The sequence below is a fragment of the Pleurodeles waltl genome, chromosome 6, assembly GCF_031143425.1.
Source record: "Pleurodeles waltl isolate 20211129_DDA chromosome 6, aPleWal1.hap1.20221129, whole genome shotgun sequence".
Taxonomy (NCBI): Eukaryota; Metazoa; Chordata; class Amphibia; order Caudata; family Salamandridae; genus Pleurodeles; species Pleurodeles waltl.
Window position 1 is genome coordinate 150,058,317 of NC_090445.1, and position 15,520 is coordinate 150,073,836.

Consider the following 15,520-nt stretch of genomic DNA (forward strand, 5'->3'; position numbering starts at 1 on the left):
AAGAGTATTCACAAAGTGCCTAGCAGTAGTCGCTGCACACATCAGAAGGCAGCAAATACATGTGTTCCCGTATCTAGACGACTGGCTAATCAAAACCAGTTCGCTCACACAATGCTCACACCACACAAATCAAGTCATACAAACCCTCTACAATTTAGGGTTCACCGTCAACTTTGCAAAATCAAACATTCTGCCAAGCAAAGTACAGCAATATCTAGGAGCCATAATAAACACGACAAAAGGAGTAGCAACGCCAACTCCACAAAGGATCCACAATTTCAACAGGGTCATTCAACACATGTCTCCAAACCAAACAATACAAGCAAGAACAATACTACAGCTCCTAGGCATGATGTCCTCATGCATAGCCATTGTCCCAAACGCAAGACTGCACATGAGGCCCTTACAACAGTGCCTAGCCTCACAGTGGTCTCAAGCACAGGGTCACCTTCTAGATCTGGTGTTGCTAGACCGCCAAACTTACCTATCGCTTCTATGGTGGAACAGTATAAATTTAAACATAGGGCGGCCTTTCCAAGACCCAGTGCCACAGTACGTAATAACAACAGATGCTTCCATGACAGGGTGGGGAGCACATCTCAATCAACACAACATAAGAGGACAATGGAACATACATCAAACAAAACTGCATATAAATCATCTAGAATTATTAGCAGTTTTTCAAGCACTAAAAGCTTTCCAACCAATCATAACCCACAAATACATCCTTGTCAAAACAGACAACATGACAACGATGTATTATCTAAACAAACAAGGAGGAACACATTCAACGCAGTTAAGCTTGTTAGCTCAAAAAATATGGAAGTGGGCAATCCACCATCAAATTGGTCTAATAGCACAGTTTATTCCGGGGATCCAGAATCAGCTGGCAGACAATCTCTCTCGAGATCACCAGCAAGTCCACGAATGGGAAATCCACCCACAAATTCTGAACACCTACTTCACACTCTGGGGAACACCACAAATAGACTTATTTGCAACAAAAGAGAACGCAAAATGCCAAAACTTCGCGTCCAGATACCCACACAAGCAATCCCAAGGCAATGCCCTATGGATGAACTGGTCAGGAATATTTGCTTACGCTTTTCCTCCTCTCCCTCTCCTTCCTTACCTAGTAAACAAATTGAGTCAAAACAAACTCAAACTCATTTTAATAGCACCAACGTGGGCAAGACAACCCTGGTACACAACACTGCTAGATCTGTCTGTAGTACCACACATCAAACTGCCCAACAAACCAGATCTGTTAACGCAACACAACCAACAGATCAGACACCCGGACCCAGCATCGCTGAATCTAGCAATCTGGCTCCTGAAATCCTAGAATTCGGACACTTACAACTTAGCCAAGAGTGTATGGAAGTCATAAAGCAGGCCAGAAGGCCATCCACTAGACACTGCTACGCAAGTAAGTGGAAAAGATTTGTTTGTTACTGCCATCATAATCAGATACAACCACTAGAGGCAACTCCAAAACATATAGTAGATTACTTGCTCCATTTACAAAAAGCAAAGCTAGCCTTCTCTTCTATTAAAATACACCTTGCAGCAATATCTGCATACCTGCAAACTACATATTCAACTTCCTTGTATAGGATACCAGTTATCAAAGCATTCATAGAAGGGCTTAAAAGAATTATACCACCAAGAACACCACCTGTTCCTTCATGGAACCTAAACGTGGTTCTAACAAGACTCATGGGCCCACCCTTCGAACCCATGCACTCTTGCGGAATACAATTCCTCACCTGGAAAGTTGCCTTTCTCATCGCCATTACATCTCTAAGAAGAGTAAGTAAAATTCAAGCGTTCACAACACAAGAGCCTTTTATACAAATACATAAAAATAAGGTCGTCCTACGACCTAATCCAAAATTTTTACCAAAAGTTATTTCTCCATTCCATCTAAATCAAACGGTAGAATTACCAGTATTCTTCCCACAGCCAGATTCTGTGGCTGAAAGAGCACTACATACATTAGATGTCAAAAGAGCATTAATGTACTACATTGACAGAACGAAGAACATCAGAAAAACTAAACAGCTATTTATTGCATTCCAAAAACCTCATGCAGGTAACCCAATATCAAAACAAGGTATAGCCAGATGGATAGTTAAATGCATCCAAATCTGCTACCTTAAAGCAAAAAGACAACTGCCCATTACTCCCAGGGCACATTCAACAAGGAAAAAAGGTGCTTCAATGGCCTTTTTAGGAAACATCCCAATGCAAGAAATATGTAAGGCAGCCACTTGGTCTACGCCTCACACATTCACCAAACACTACTGTATAGATGTGCTATCCGCACAACAAGCTACAGTAGGTCAAGCTGTATTAAGAACTCTATTTCAGACAACTTCTACTCCTACAGGCTAAACCACCGCTTATGGGGAACTAACTGCTTACTAGTCTATGCATACCATGTGTATCTACAGCGACAGATGCCATCGAACTGAAAATGTCACTTACCCAGTGTACATCTGTTCGTGGCATCAGTCGCTGAGATTCACATGGACCCACCCACCTCCCCGGAAGCCTGTAGCAGTTCAGAAGTTACCTTCAATTTTGTACATTTGTATATATATTACTTAATCCTTTAATAGGTACATACTTACATTTTTCATTGCGCGGGCACTATTACTATAGTACAACTCCTACCTCACCCTCTGCGGGGAAAACAATCGAAGATGGAGTCGACGCCCATGCGCAATGAGCACAGAAGGTGGAGTCACTCGGTCCCGTGACTCGAAAACACTTCTTCGAAGAAAAACAACTTGTAACACTCCGACCCAACACCAGATGGCGAGCTCATGCATACCATGTGAATCTCAGCGACTGATGCCACGAACAGATGTACACTGGGTAAGTGACATTTTCATTTTCTTTGCTCTGCAGTAAGTGATCTAATGTGGGGACACTTGTATTCCACAGCTACTCAAGGAACACCACGTACAATACCTACATCGGAATGGGTTACATCATCCCAGGCATGGACCAGGGACTGCAGGGCGTGTGCATAGGCGAGAAGAGGCGCATCGTTATCCCTCCACATCTTGGCTACGGAGAGGAAGGAGCAGGTAAGGGTTGCTCAAGCTTGGTTGGTTGGTACAATCTGTTCCTTAATTCCTTCTAAAGAATCCGTACCGTAGGATTTGTTATCTTGACTAGTTAAACCACCAAGATCCCCAGGGCTGGCCCCGCTGGTGGCCCATGATCAGAAAGGATGGCTACATTGGTTCCACCATGACCTGGAAAGGTAGGCAGAGTGGTGCCAGAACTAGAGGTCAAGGCAGCATTGTACCGCTGCGTCCCGGAGGACTGGGCAGCATGGTACCCCAGCAGTCATTGAGAGCTCTCCATGTTTCCACTCCTCACCAAAACAGGTAGTAAGAAAAAGGAGCTATGACAGGATGGTGGCCAGTTGGGGATAGAGTTTGCCTTTAGTTAATAGAAATGGCTAGTAAGGAAATACCCAGATGGTTGAAGACTATGATGCCAATATAACCATGAGCACTGGGCAGCATGACCCGCGAGGCTGGGCGTCACCACGCCACTGTGGGATGGGCAGCTAGTTGCCTCCATGGGCCAGATGTAGCAAACAGTTTTGCCCATTCTGTGTCTATGGGAAAATGTGTTCGTACATATGGCCCCATGTTCTGTAAAGAATGTGTGGTGCCACCATGACATGAAAGTCCGAGGGCTCTGAAGCATTGCCCCACGAGGACTCCAAGGCTGTGCAACAGGACTTCACCAAGACTCCAAGAGAAGGGCAGCATTGTGTGCCAGTGCCTAGAAGTGCTATATTAGTGCATGTTGCCCCTGTGTCTTTCATAAGTAAAGATGTCCAGGAGACGACGGAGTGATGAGCAGGATTGAGGACCATTAAATAGCATCTTTAAGCCTGTGGTCCATTCGTCCCGGGACCTTGTTGCCTGTCCGGTTTAGTCACAAATATTAAGACACTGGCTGCCAGCCTCTCGCGCCAGTATTTGCACTACCATGTCAGAACTATTGGTCCGACTGACACTATGGCGGTCATTCCAACCCTGGCGGTCCGAGACCGCCAGGGTTGGGGACCGCGGGAGCACCGCCAACAGGCTGGCGGTGCTCCCATGGGCATTCTGACCGCGGCGGTACAGCCGCGGTCAGTGACGGAAAACCGGCGTTGTACCGCCGGCTTTCCGCTGCCCTGGGGAATCCTCCATGGCGGCACAGCTTGCCGCGCCGCCATGGGGATTCCGACCGCCATCCTGTTCCTGGCGGTTTCGGCCGCCAGGAACAGGATGGCGGTATGGGGTGTCGTGGGACCCCCTAACAGGGCCCCACAAATATTTTCAGTGTCTGCCATGCAGACACTGAAAATCGCGACGGGTGCAACTGCACCCGTCGCACCCCTTCCACTCCGCCGGCTCCATTCGGAGCCGGCATCCTCATGGAAGGGTGTTTCCCGCTGGGCTGGCGGGCGGCTTTCTGGCGGTCGCCCGCCAGCCCAGCGGGAAACCCAGAATTACCGCGGCGGTCTTCTGACCGCGCAGCAGTATTCTGGCGGCTCCCGCCGGCCCTGCGGTTACCGCGGCCGGCGGAGTCAGAATGACCCCCTATGTGCTCAATATCAAAATCGGTTTCTTCCATCTGTAGGGAGAGTAAGCCAGTTAGATAGCACACCTGGCTAAGTGCTCGCTGCTGACATCTGTGAGAACTACTGGTGAATCTTGGCATGGCCGCGCACCACTTCAAATCACCAGTGCTGTGTACCACTGAATCTGCAAACAGCAGCACCTGGTATTAACACTGCTAAACATCATTAAAAAGCTGGAGTGAACGCTACATTATGAAGGAAATGTCGCCTCGAGAGCGCCTCTCCCGTGTTAACTTTGGACACCCCGATCCATCCCAAGGCACGTTTTGTCCTTGGCACCGTCATGTCAATGCCGGGGCCTAATTAGCTTCATAGCACATTGTTGTTTGTGTACAGCAGGGATTAGCGAATAAGCAACCACACCGAAAGCTTAGTAAACAAATAACCATTGAACATGCATCTTCATTTTCTCCTTCCTGTTTTAGGCGAGAAGATCCCACACTCTGCCGTCCTCGTTTTTGACATTGACGTGATTGATTTCCACAACCCAACCGACACCGTGGAGATTGCCGTCACCCACAAACCAGAGAACTGCAACGTCACCAGCCGGAAGGGCGACTTTGTCAAATACCACTACAACTGCAGCCTGCTGGACGGCACGCTGCTCTTCTCTTCGTAAGTTGGGCATCATGAGATGTGTTGGAGCTCCTACAGTGTCCTGATGTCAAGGGACTCTGTTCTACTAAACTATTCTAGAGTTTGTCCCAAAAATGACACTTTCCTGTTTCCGGTTTCCCAACCACCTGCCAGATACCTGAAGTTGGCTACCTACAGGCTACTTCTGCTTAGAAGGATGAGATCAAGGTTTGAAGAGGGTTGTGTCATTCACAAGGTTCCTTCCTCACAGGATCGGACTGAGAGGACAGAAAAAGAAAGTGGCCCCAGTTAGTGAATCAGAGAGCTAAAAACGGTGGCCACGTTTGGAAATCGGGGCAGTTTGGGACTTGTAAAGACGCCATGGTCCTGATTTATACTTTTTTGTGCAGCATTACTGCCATTTTTTTACACAAAAGCGGCGCAAACTTACAAAATACAATGGTATTTTGCAAGTTTGCGCCGCTTTTGCATAAATAAATGACGCAAATGCGGTGCTAAAAAAGTATAAATATGGCCCAAGTGTTTTGCAGGGTGCGGAAGACTGCATGGATTTGAGTTTGCTACATACAATGTTTGTTTTAATATTTGGGAAACCCGCAGTAAAAACTGGCCCAGCAGACCATAAACAGGCCCACAAACCCCCCAAAAAAGACGCACACACACCCTGGCCTTTGACACCAGCCCAGCGGTCACTGCCTGATTGCCCTATTGGCCAGTCCGACCCTCATCCCTTGTCTCTTGTTCTTTACTGTCTCCAGGATCTTTCGTTATTATCCTGTTACCATTCCCTAGCACTTCGGGTGGTTCATAGAAATACTGGTCAAGGAACAAGAATCTGTTGTTATATATCACACATACGTTGCGGTCTGACAGGGATTGCAAAGCTGGGTCACATTGCACTGACTTCTTATGAATTTAGAATTTGTCCGCAGTTTGGAACATTCTCGAACCACACAGATCTTTGCATCAACGTGTTCATATTCCTGAAGAAGAAAGAGTGGTTATCACAGGGCAGTGCGCCTGCACTTCTTATCGCAGACCTGTTCAATTATCAAAGGTTTGTAATGCAGGCTACAAGGATCTAAGGCCCATATTTATACTTTTTTAGTGCCTTATTTGCGTCAGTTTTTGACGCAAAAGAGGCGCAAACTTGCAAAATACATTTGTATTTTGTAAGTTTGCCAAGTTTTTGTGTCAAACGCAGTGCAAATGCGGCGCTAAAAAAGTATAATTATGGGCCTAATTGCGACATCTCGGTTCAGTGAGCGTCCTGATGCATTGCTTCAACTGATATAGTCTTGGATCACGACATGCTCTTTAAAAAAGAAAAAAAAAAACACACACACACACACACTTCTTACCGAGATTATAGAAGTTCCTCCAATCAGTCCTCTGCACCGCATATGTTTTGGGTATTTCTCTTAATAGGTAGGCTCAGCTGAACCATTACTGGTTTTGAACAGTTAATTTAGGAGACAGTAGCACAGTTTAATAATTGAATAAATTGGGGTGAAAAACAAAATGATCCTAAAAGTATTCCTTCTTTTGGTTGCAGTCACGATTATGAAAACGCTCAGCAAGTGACGCTGGGGGCGAATAAGGTGATAGAAGGCCTGGACGCTGGGTTGACGGACATGTGCATAGGGGAGCGACGGACCATCATCATCCCGCCACATCTGGGCCATGGAGAGAACGGAGGTAAGAGATCGTGCAGGTTTATTTTGGTTGCTATTGCAACTATGTCCAGTAGATAAACTTAAAACCTACATTCACTAAAGTTTGCCTGGCTGCTCGCATAATGCAGCACAGTTTAGCACTGCACCTGCGGGACGTTACAGTGGTAAGTAACCAAAGATGCCCTTTGTGAGAAAAGGGGAAGTATAGTAGGAAAAATACAAAATATGAAGAAACACTGTATGAGAAGAGATGTTCTAATAGAAATGGTTGGAGGATCCTTGTCTCATGAAGTTTTCAGAGGATTGTAGGTCTGTAATTTGACCATTTTGAAACAAGAAGATTTGTATTCACACACAATGATTCCGTATGCTAGGCCCCATTACAGGCTATAAACCTGCTAGGCCTCCCCTTGTCTAAAAGCAAGTACCAACTCCATCACCTACAGTGGGGCATAGAAAGCAGCCAGGCCTAAGACTAAGTTCTAAGGTGTGAAACTATCCAGTGAGTGTAGTTTAAAAAAAAAAAAAAAAAAACTTTAGTTGTTAGGGAAAAGGCAATTATACATGAAAAGAAATTCACAATAGCAAAATAGAGTACAAAAAAAGAAGTTCTTAATTTGATTAACAAACTACTGTCTCAACACGGAATGAGTAAAACCCTTTGATACATCAAGCCCTAAGACATGTAACAACTGGATCCATAATACACACAAGAATCATGTACATAAGAACACACATGCCCTCAACTTTCTTCTTTACTTACATATTTTAAAGAGCGAACTATCCGTACCAGACCTTTACTTGGTCGTCCATTAGCCATGTAATAAATGCACTCATATGCTAATTTAACAGATTCTTGGTTTTCTTACCAAAAAAAGGTTTCCATTTCTTTCACGCCGGTCTTTATGATTTCTGTGAAATACATGTATCTTTAGAATTCTTCACTTTCATAAATCCATTGGGTAATCCATGCTTTAAAGCACTATCTCTAGGAATTCATTGTGTACAATTCTCATTGTAGCCAAATTTGGAATAATACCGAAAACCGCCAATTGGATTTAGAAAGTGGGGACAGGGCTTGTCGCTTTCATTGTCTGTATCTCTTTATTGCCACCAACCGAAAAATTGGTCAGCGCTTAATAAAGCTCGGATATACTGAACATATTAACCAAGGAAGGTGAGGGCATGATCCCCGACTCCCCAAAGTGCTTGAACCAACACATCGTTACTTTGTTAGCTGGGAGGCTGTTAAGGAGGGGTGGGGTAGAGGAAAAGCACTTTGAGGAGGTCTGGTGGATCTGAAAGCCTTTCCAGGAAGGTGTTGGATGAATGTGTTATTGTAAAAACTTTGCTAAAATGAAGGTTTCTAACTGGATGACAAAGACTGTTTTCTACTGTGGTATAAGGAGAGCGAGGAGATTTAATCTGAAAGTGTGCACAAACACCCGTGCAATAACTAGAGCCGCCCCTTACCTCTACCCCTACAAAGGGTAGGAGCTACTACTGTTTCTTGGAATAAAACAGAGGCTCCTCGACAGACAGTTCGTGGAGAGCCAGGCTCCCATGCTGGCTGTCCCACATAGTGTGGTACCTGAGTCCTGGGCGGTAGTGACTGCTTGGAGGTCAGGTTGAAGATCCTAAGAGGCATATTTACGAGAGGCTTGCAACGCCAAAGCATCACCTTTTTTTAATGCTCTGGCTGCACAAGTACCACCCTTATCTATGAGGCCTTGCAAAGCCACTTTGCGTGGATTTTTGTGGCCGCGTAGATATTGAGTAAGGCAAAGCAGTGCAACTTACTCTGCATCAGGGGGGCGTTGCAGTGGGTTTCTCAACGCAGCACCCGTGGATTTGATGCTGCCCCAGATTTACTAAATGACACAACCCTGGGACAGCGCCAAAACTTTTCACCTCCCCGAGGGTGGCGTAAGGAGTAGAAATATTTTTATTTCTCCTTGTTTTTTCCTCTTTCCATGTGTGCTGCTTTCTGCATAGAAAGACAAAAAAAGCCTCTTGGGATTGTTTTAGTTCAGGAAGGAGCCCCTTTCTGCACAAAAACAATCTTGCATGCAACGCAGGCACCCTTGCACCATGGTTCAAGCGTGCCTGCGTTGGTGCTAGGCACCAAGTTGTGCACCGGCACTGGGTGAAAGGCCGGGAATGCACCGTATTTCAGAGATACGGTGCATTCGTGCTCTTTCACATTGGCGTACTGTACTGCTGTGGAGCTTTCTTTTAAAAGGAGACCCTTAGGTCCATATTTATATGCAACTGGTTCTTTTAATGCACTGCACTGCACTATGCCAGTTGCCCATAAATATGGGCATAAGGGTCTCCCGGTAAAAGAAAGCTCCACAGCAGTACAGAGTTCATGTGTTTTCATATCATCCTCCAAAACTATCATGTCCACCATCCCAACTAAGAACATATTGTCTAAGTATGCGTAGGGCAGTATGGGCTTAATCTGTATTTACATACCTTGATGATATGTTGGCATGAATACGCTATCTTTTAAGTCGATATGAAAACTACCATATAGTTCAGCATCTCCCACCTCTGAGGTGAGAATAGGGCTGCTAGGTTTGGAAAGTGTTGACTATTAAATAAGGCCTGCAGCATTGCATAGGATGCCCTACTCAGGCCTCGAACCTGCAGCCACTGTCACAAGTGCTCAGTGGTTGTGCAGAATCATTGGAAGGGGGTGTCACTTTAGTGAACGGGAATAATGGAGTCCCACACAGGAGCAGATTGTTTTTTGTGTTTTTTTTTTTGTGTTTTCATGATTGAACTAGCAGGCCATCAACTACCAATAAACAAGGTATATGTGGAAGTGAAAATGTAGGAGTGTTTATATCCGTTTTCGCGAAAATACGGAGTAAAAACATTGCTGAGGTTTTTAGCTACAATTAAGGACAAATTAGAGATTGTGGATTATTTATTATATGTAACAAGCCCAATGTTGAGACAGCATGTATTGTTTTTCGATTGTGCCTGTTACTTAAGGTTTACCTCTTAAATCCCTATCAAGGTTTCTTAAGGTATTTTTTGTTCTAAAAGGTCCCCAAATTAAGTGGCACGCATTTTACTTTTATGTCCCTATACTCTTACACACAGAAAAACACTTTTAAAACAATTGTTTAAAGAAGCAGGCTTACGCGCAGTTAATAATGTATTTGAATATTTATGTAAATTAAGGCTTGATAGTGCTGTTCTTGTAGTTAGACTGTCAATTAATTACATTTGTTAAAATGCATTGATATGAGGGAGGACCCATTGTGCCCCAAGCAGGGCTTGTTGGGTAGTTCGTATTTGCTTTACGGTTTGTATTTATATTGTTTTTTTAATTTATTCAATCTTAATTGAAGTGCTGTATTTTTTTTAAATAGTTGTTTATATGGACAATTACGTTTTAATACATGTTACTTCCAAAAATGTGGATGAATGATGTACAGTGTAAAGAGAGAACCTATGACACACGTTCACTGTATCCTTCTCTGACTGCCACCATAGCTCGCGGTGTGCCCGGCAGCGCTGTGCTCTTCTTCGAAGTTGAACTTGTCCACGCTGAAGCAGGCGTCCCTGAAGGTTACATGTTCGTCTGGCTGGAAGAGCCCCCTGCCAACCTTTTCGAGGCCATGGATCTGGACAAGAACGGAGAGATCCCCATCGAGGAGGTGAATATAAAGGGCTATTCTCACCAAGCCTCCTGCATTTCTCTGCAGTGTCAAATAAAGTGATATTGCACAACCTTTAACCCTGATAACAGGAGTTTTGGGGTTTTTAAAAACGTTTTAATATTCATTATTGAACACTTGAGACAGCTGCGTGTTAAAGTCAAGACCTCCAACTCTCGTCGGGAGGCCAATACACCAGAAAAGAAAACCTTGTTGTTGATTGGCATCAGCTTTGGCTGTGTAGATTGTCCTAAATTACCTCTTTTCATCCCTTTGCAGTTCTCCACATTCATCCTGAACCAAGTGGCTGAAGGCAAAGGCCGCCTGATGCCTGGAGCCGATCATGACAAGTCCATCGCAGACATGTTTGGCAACCAAGACCGCAACCAGGATGGCAAGATAACCCCTGAAGAGCTGAAGCTGAAGACCGATGAAGACAAGGAGCGTTTACACGAAGAGCTTTGAAGCTGGCGTTATTGAAAGCTTTCATTTCCAAGAGACAGCAGTGCCTACCTTTTTCATATTCCACCCATAGCCAAAGTCCCTTCCCACCAAAACGTAGCAAAAAAGTAAAGAAGTCCACAGAACTGATTTTCCCATGCAACAGACCCACTCAGGGAAGGGTATTCTGTACCTCGAAGAATTGGTTTGGGAGGACAGAGAGAAATTTGGACGGATGGAGGACGTGTCTTTTAAACAGCTTGTCGTGTTACGAAAGAATATGCCAAACGTCTGAAATTCATGTGTCGGAGACTGACCATCCACTCCGATATAGATAAAGCGGTGCTATCTCACAAAAGACGTGTCTCAATGAGATTCCTGCATGGTCCTTGCATAGTGGCAGAAGGCCAAACACAGACAACCTGATGGTGTTCTGTTAGAGCAGTAAAGCGTTTCATTGAGGTAGTTCTGAGGAGTTTAATTTGAAGTCAACAAGAATCTGTTTTTTCAGAGTGAGGATAACTGCCTAAGAGATTAACATTAGGCCCATATTTATACTTTTTTTGCGCCGCCTTTTGATGCAAAAAGTGGCGCAAACGTACAAAATACAATTATGTTTTATAAGTTTGCTCTGCTTTTGCGTAAAAAATTACGCAAATGCATCAAAGTATAAATATGGGCCTTAGTCTTATGTTCGATGTCACAGACTACACGGTTGCCTTTTGTAGGGAAAAGATGTAATTTTCACTGTTACTGTTTGACATCACAATAGTTTTAGTTGTCATCACCCAGAATGACTATAAAAAAGACTATCTTGGATAATATTATGTGTATGCAGAATTCCATCATGAACAGAATGTGTAGAACTGGAAATATTCCAAAAGTAATCAAAACAATTGCGAAGAGTGTTCCGACCCTGCGAATGTCGCAGAGCTGTGGACGTTTTCCTTGAGGAATTCTTATATTTAGGACCTTCGTCCAGCCAATGGCAGTGATGAATTATGCCACCTAATTGTTCTCAAAATAATAGGAGTCCTGCACTCAATTCGGAAAAGGGAGCTTAATTTAACCTTAAGGTAAAAGTGTTTCAGAGACCAATTTGCTGGGGGGCAATAGAATCATTTTCCAGAAAGCTGTGTAACCCAGGCAACTAAGTAAAAAGTGGTATCGAAGCATGATTGTTTTCAGTAATAGTTTGACCTGATAAGCACTGCACAGAAAAGCAGTTCGAAACTCCATTGTTCCTGGATGCGGAGGTCATTATTTTTTTATTTTTTTTCTGTTTGGGATCGTCAAATTTTCGTGATGTTCCTAAACGGGGAAAAAAGTACATTGGGCCGTCTGCTCTAAATAGGCCAAAAGGTCTCAGGCACTTAGAGCCTGATTATGACCTTGGCGGATGGGATACTCCATCACAAACGTGATCCATATACCCTCCGCCTTATTACAAGTTCCGATATATCCTATGGAACTTGTAAAATGGCGGGCAGGATATCCGTCACGTTTGGAACTGAGTATCCCATCATTATCAGGCCTTAAACTGACAGCCAACACTCCATCAGTCCATTGGTGTAAGGTTTCAGTGATGGAAACGTGACTGTCTGCCTGATTCTTAATGGAGCGAGCAGACCATCAGTTTGGTGGACAGGATACTCACAAAGTTGGTGGCACAATACATTGGCCACCAAACTTAAAATAAGCCCTTAAGTGCCTTACTTGATAAAGAGTATTTTTGTTGTTTAGTGCAATTAGTGTGTTCCCATCTACTTGTGGTCAGTATGGATTGAAGCAATTTCTGCTTGTGTGCCCTACTTGTCAGTGTTTTTTTTTTTTTTTTTTTTAAATATATATATTAAAATAAGGAACAAGTTCCCCTACCTGGCACTGATTTCTAATATGGAACACATGTTAAAAGTAGTTTTTAGGATGTCAGATGAGGCATACTGCTATGCCTGTTTCGTGCAGTACACATGTACCTGAAACAGTGCTCCAGTAATGAAGAAAAAAAATGCTTGATCTGGCGGCGGCTCCATATTCATATCTACATTGGCTTTAGTACAACACGTTGGCTGTTCCATCTGACTAAGTCAAAATGGAAGAAAATTATTATTGCTAAAGCTTCTCTGATGTATAAAAAAAAATCTGTGCGTATCGGAGATTATTATAAAGAAACAGTTCTAACTTGGAGTACAAAGCTGAAAATGTAGTTCAAGATAAATAAGAACACGTTACTAACAGTTTAAATTTAATTAGTGAAGGTATACTGTTTTAATACAACAACAGAACAATACATCACTTTCCTTTCACATTTCTTCGTACTGCACATTCTTACCAAGAACCTGTCTTTTAAGTCCAGAAAAAAAGGAGTTAATCCAAAGTATAATATTAATGTTATTAGTGATTGTGACTGATGAGACTCCATTGCTATACTGTAGGGCCAGAATGCTTTCGCTTTTGTCTCGGAATAGTAATAAGCCTTCAGCCCTCAACATTGCTGGTTTTCTCACGGACAAAGTGTTGGCATGCGGTGTCTTCCAGTGAATGCATGGGGTTGGGACATTATCCCAAGATGGGATGTTGCAGCATAGGAAGAAACAGATCTGGAAAGTCGTCTTTCCCCATGGGAAAATGTGACCATCCAGATTAGTGATAATGGGCCAAATATAGTGGAGGCAGGATTTCTAATTTTCTGCTCTGCCACATTTGGAACAGTGAATTCTCTTTAGGGAGTGAAACATGAGCAATGTACTGAGAAGGCTGTTTTGCCTGTTAGCATCAGGGGTACAAAGAGGCGGACACATGCCACACCTAGGCCTCAGTGTGTTGACCAAAGAGAAGAAAAATACTGATCTGTAGCTACACTCCTCCAACTTTAGTATCTTTAATAGATTCACATGCTTGAATCCTTAAGCATCTATGCAAACATTCCATACAATCTCTGAGATCATGTATTCCTCTCTTGGTTTCATGTCCACAAATGGAAATTAATTGCGGCTCTACAAGCCTTTGAGAAGAACTTCAACTAAAGATCTGGAAATTCTTCTAGGCTAAAGTGTTAAATATGAATTAACATCCTGTCAAATATGCAGCTGTGTTAATTCATTTTTACCACCAACAAATGCAGTAATAACATTTAACCCCAATGTACATTGATCAGTATTGATGGTAATGCAGTAGGCTTGTAGTAGGTGAGTCTTGATGAATGCAAAAGCAGTGCTACCATTTGGGAAGTGCTGGTTGGGGATTTGGGAGTATGGAACTATTTGGGGTTTCTCAATGCAGCGCTACTTTAATGTAAGCTGTATAAAAGTTAAGTAACACCACACCATGGTACGCTTTTAGAAATTACCACCCAGTGTTCATGACTTCAATGCTGTGGAAAAATCAAAGCAGAGCATATGGATCAACTATTTAATTTCAGAAATAAAAGCCCTAATTAATGTAATCCTGACCATGATACATTTATGTCAAATCAGTTGCAGGAATGTGTGGCGTGCTCATACCTGTATCTTTGTGGGGTATGATTTGTGTTTTTTTAGGGGTGGATCAGTTTGAGGCCTGTGGAGAAAATTTGTTGTTGAGAAGAAATAATTGTGTGTATGTGCAGCCTTCCTGGTCGTTTCCCCCTTCTTTCTACATGATGTGTGGTTGTGATAATGTGCGATTCTATGGAGCAAAGCTACACAACTTTTATTAAAACAAAATAGTCTTGTACAGTCTTGTGTCTTTATTTGAAAATGTGGCGTATTGTAATATAAAACAGAAACTGACGGTCTTCCCCACACTGCCAGTCAAAGGATGTTTGCTGTTTACATAGGTTAAGAGTACCATCTGCCTCGTCTGACTTCATTTGTATGACCTACCTGGAAGCCATATTTAACTTGGACCTAATACGTAATCCTATACGCTATACAACACCCGTTTAACGCATCACATGTGTATCAGAAAAAACTACTGCATTGCAAAAAACTAAGCACTGCCATCTTGATGCCTCCATTGGCTCCAATACATCATTCTGACCCTAGTACTTGAATTTATATAAAAGTGCTAGAAGGTTACTATAGCAAAATATTTTCAGAAACTAAATATGAATATATTATAGATTATTAAAAATAAAGACTTCTGACTTGGAATACCGGGTGCACATTTAGGCCCAAATTTATACTCTGTTTGGACCGTATTTGCGTTTGCAAACTCAAACTCCATAAATTTGGTGCTAGACAGGTCTAGCACCAAAGTATAAATATGGAGTTGATTCATTTTTTGTACGTGAAAACCTACCTTGCGCTAATGACATGCAAGGTAGGCGTTCCCGTACAAAAAATAACTCGTAAGGCATGTGCGCCTTATTTATCCTCCGGCATCAAGATGATGCACAGGAGGAGGCGGGCCTTAAAACATGGCGCCCAGCCAGATTTGTTAACGCCGGGGTCAGGGCAGGCGTTAAGGGACCCGTGGGCTTATTTCCATAG

The 15,520-nt window shown here is 43.2% G+C and overlaps 1 protein-coding gene across 1 annotated transcript in view; it reads left to right on the forward strand.

The window, feature by feature from the left end:
* Positions 1–14,762, forward strand: part of FKBP10 (FKBP prolyl isomerase 10) — a 36,046-nt gene extending 21,284 nt beyond the window's left edge. The window contains exons 6-10 of the mRNA XM_069237658.1: positions 2,953–3,098; positions 5,086–5,275; positions 6,813–6,955; positions 10,444–10,607; positions 10,887–14,762. Of these exons, the coding sequence (XP_069093759.1) occupies positions 2,953–3,098; positions 5,086–5,275; positions 6,813–6,955; positions 10,444–10,607; positions 10,887–11,072 (829 nt within the window). The 3' untranslated portion in view covers positions 11,073–14,762. The remainder of the gene's footprint in view (positions 1–2,952; positions 3,099–5,085; positions 5,276–6,812; positions 6,956–10,443; positions 10,608–10,886) is intronic.
* Positions 14,763–15,520: the final 758 nt, after the last annotated feature.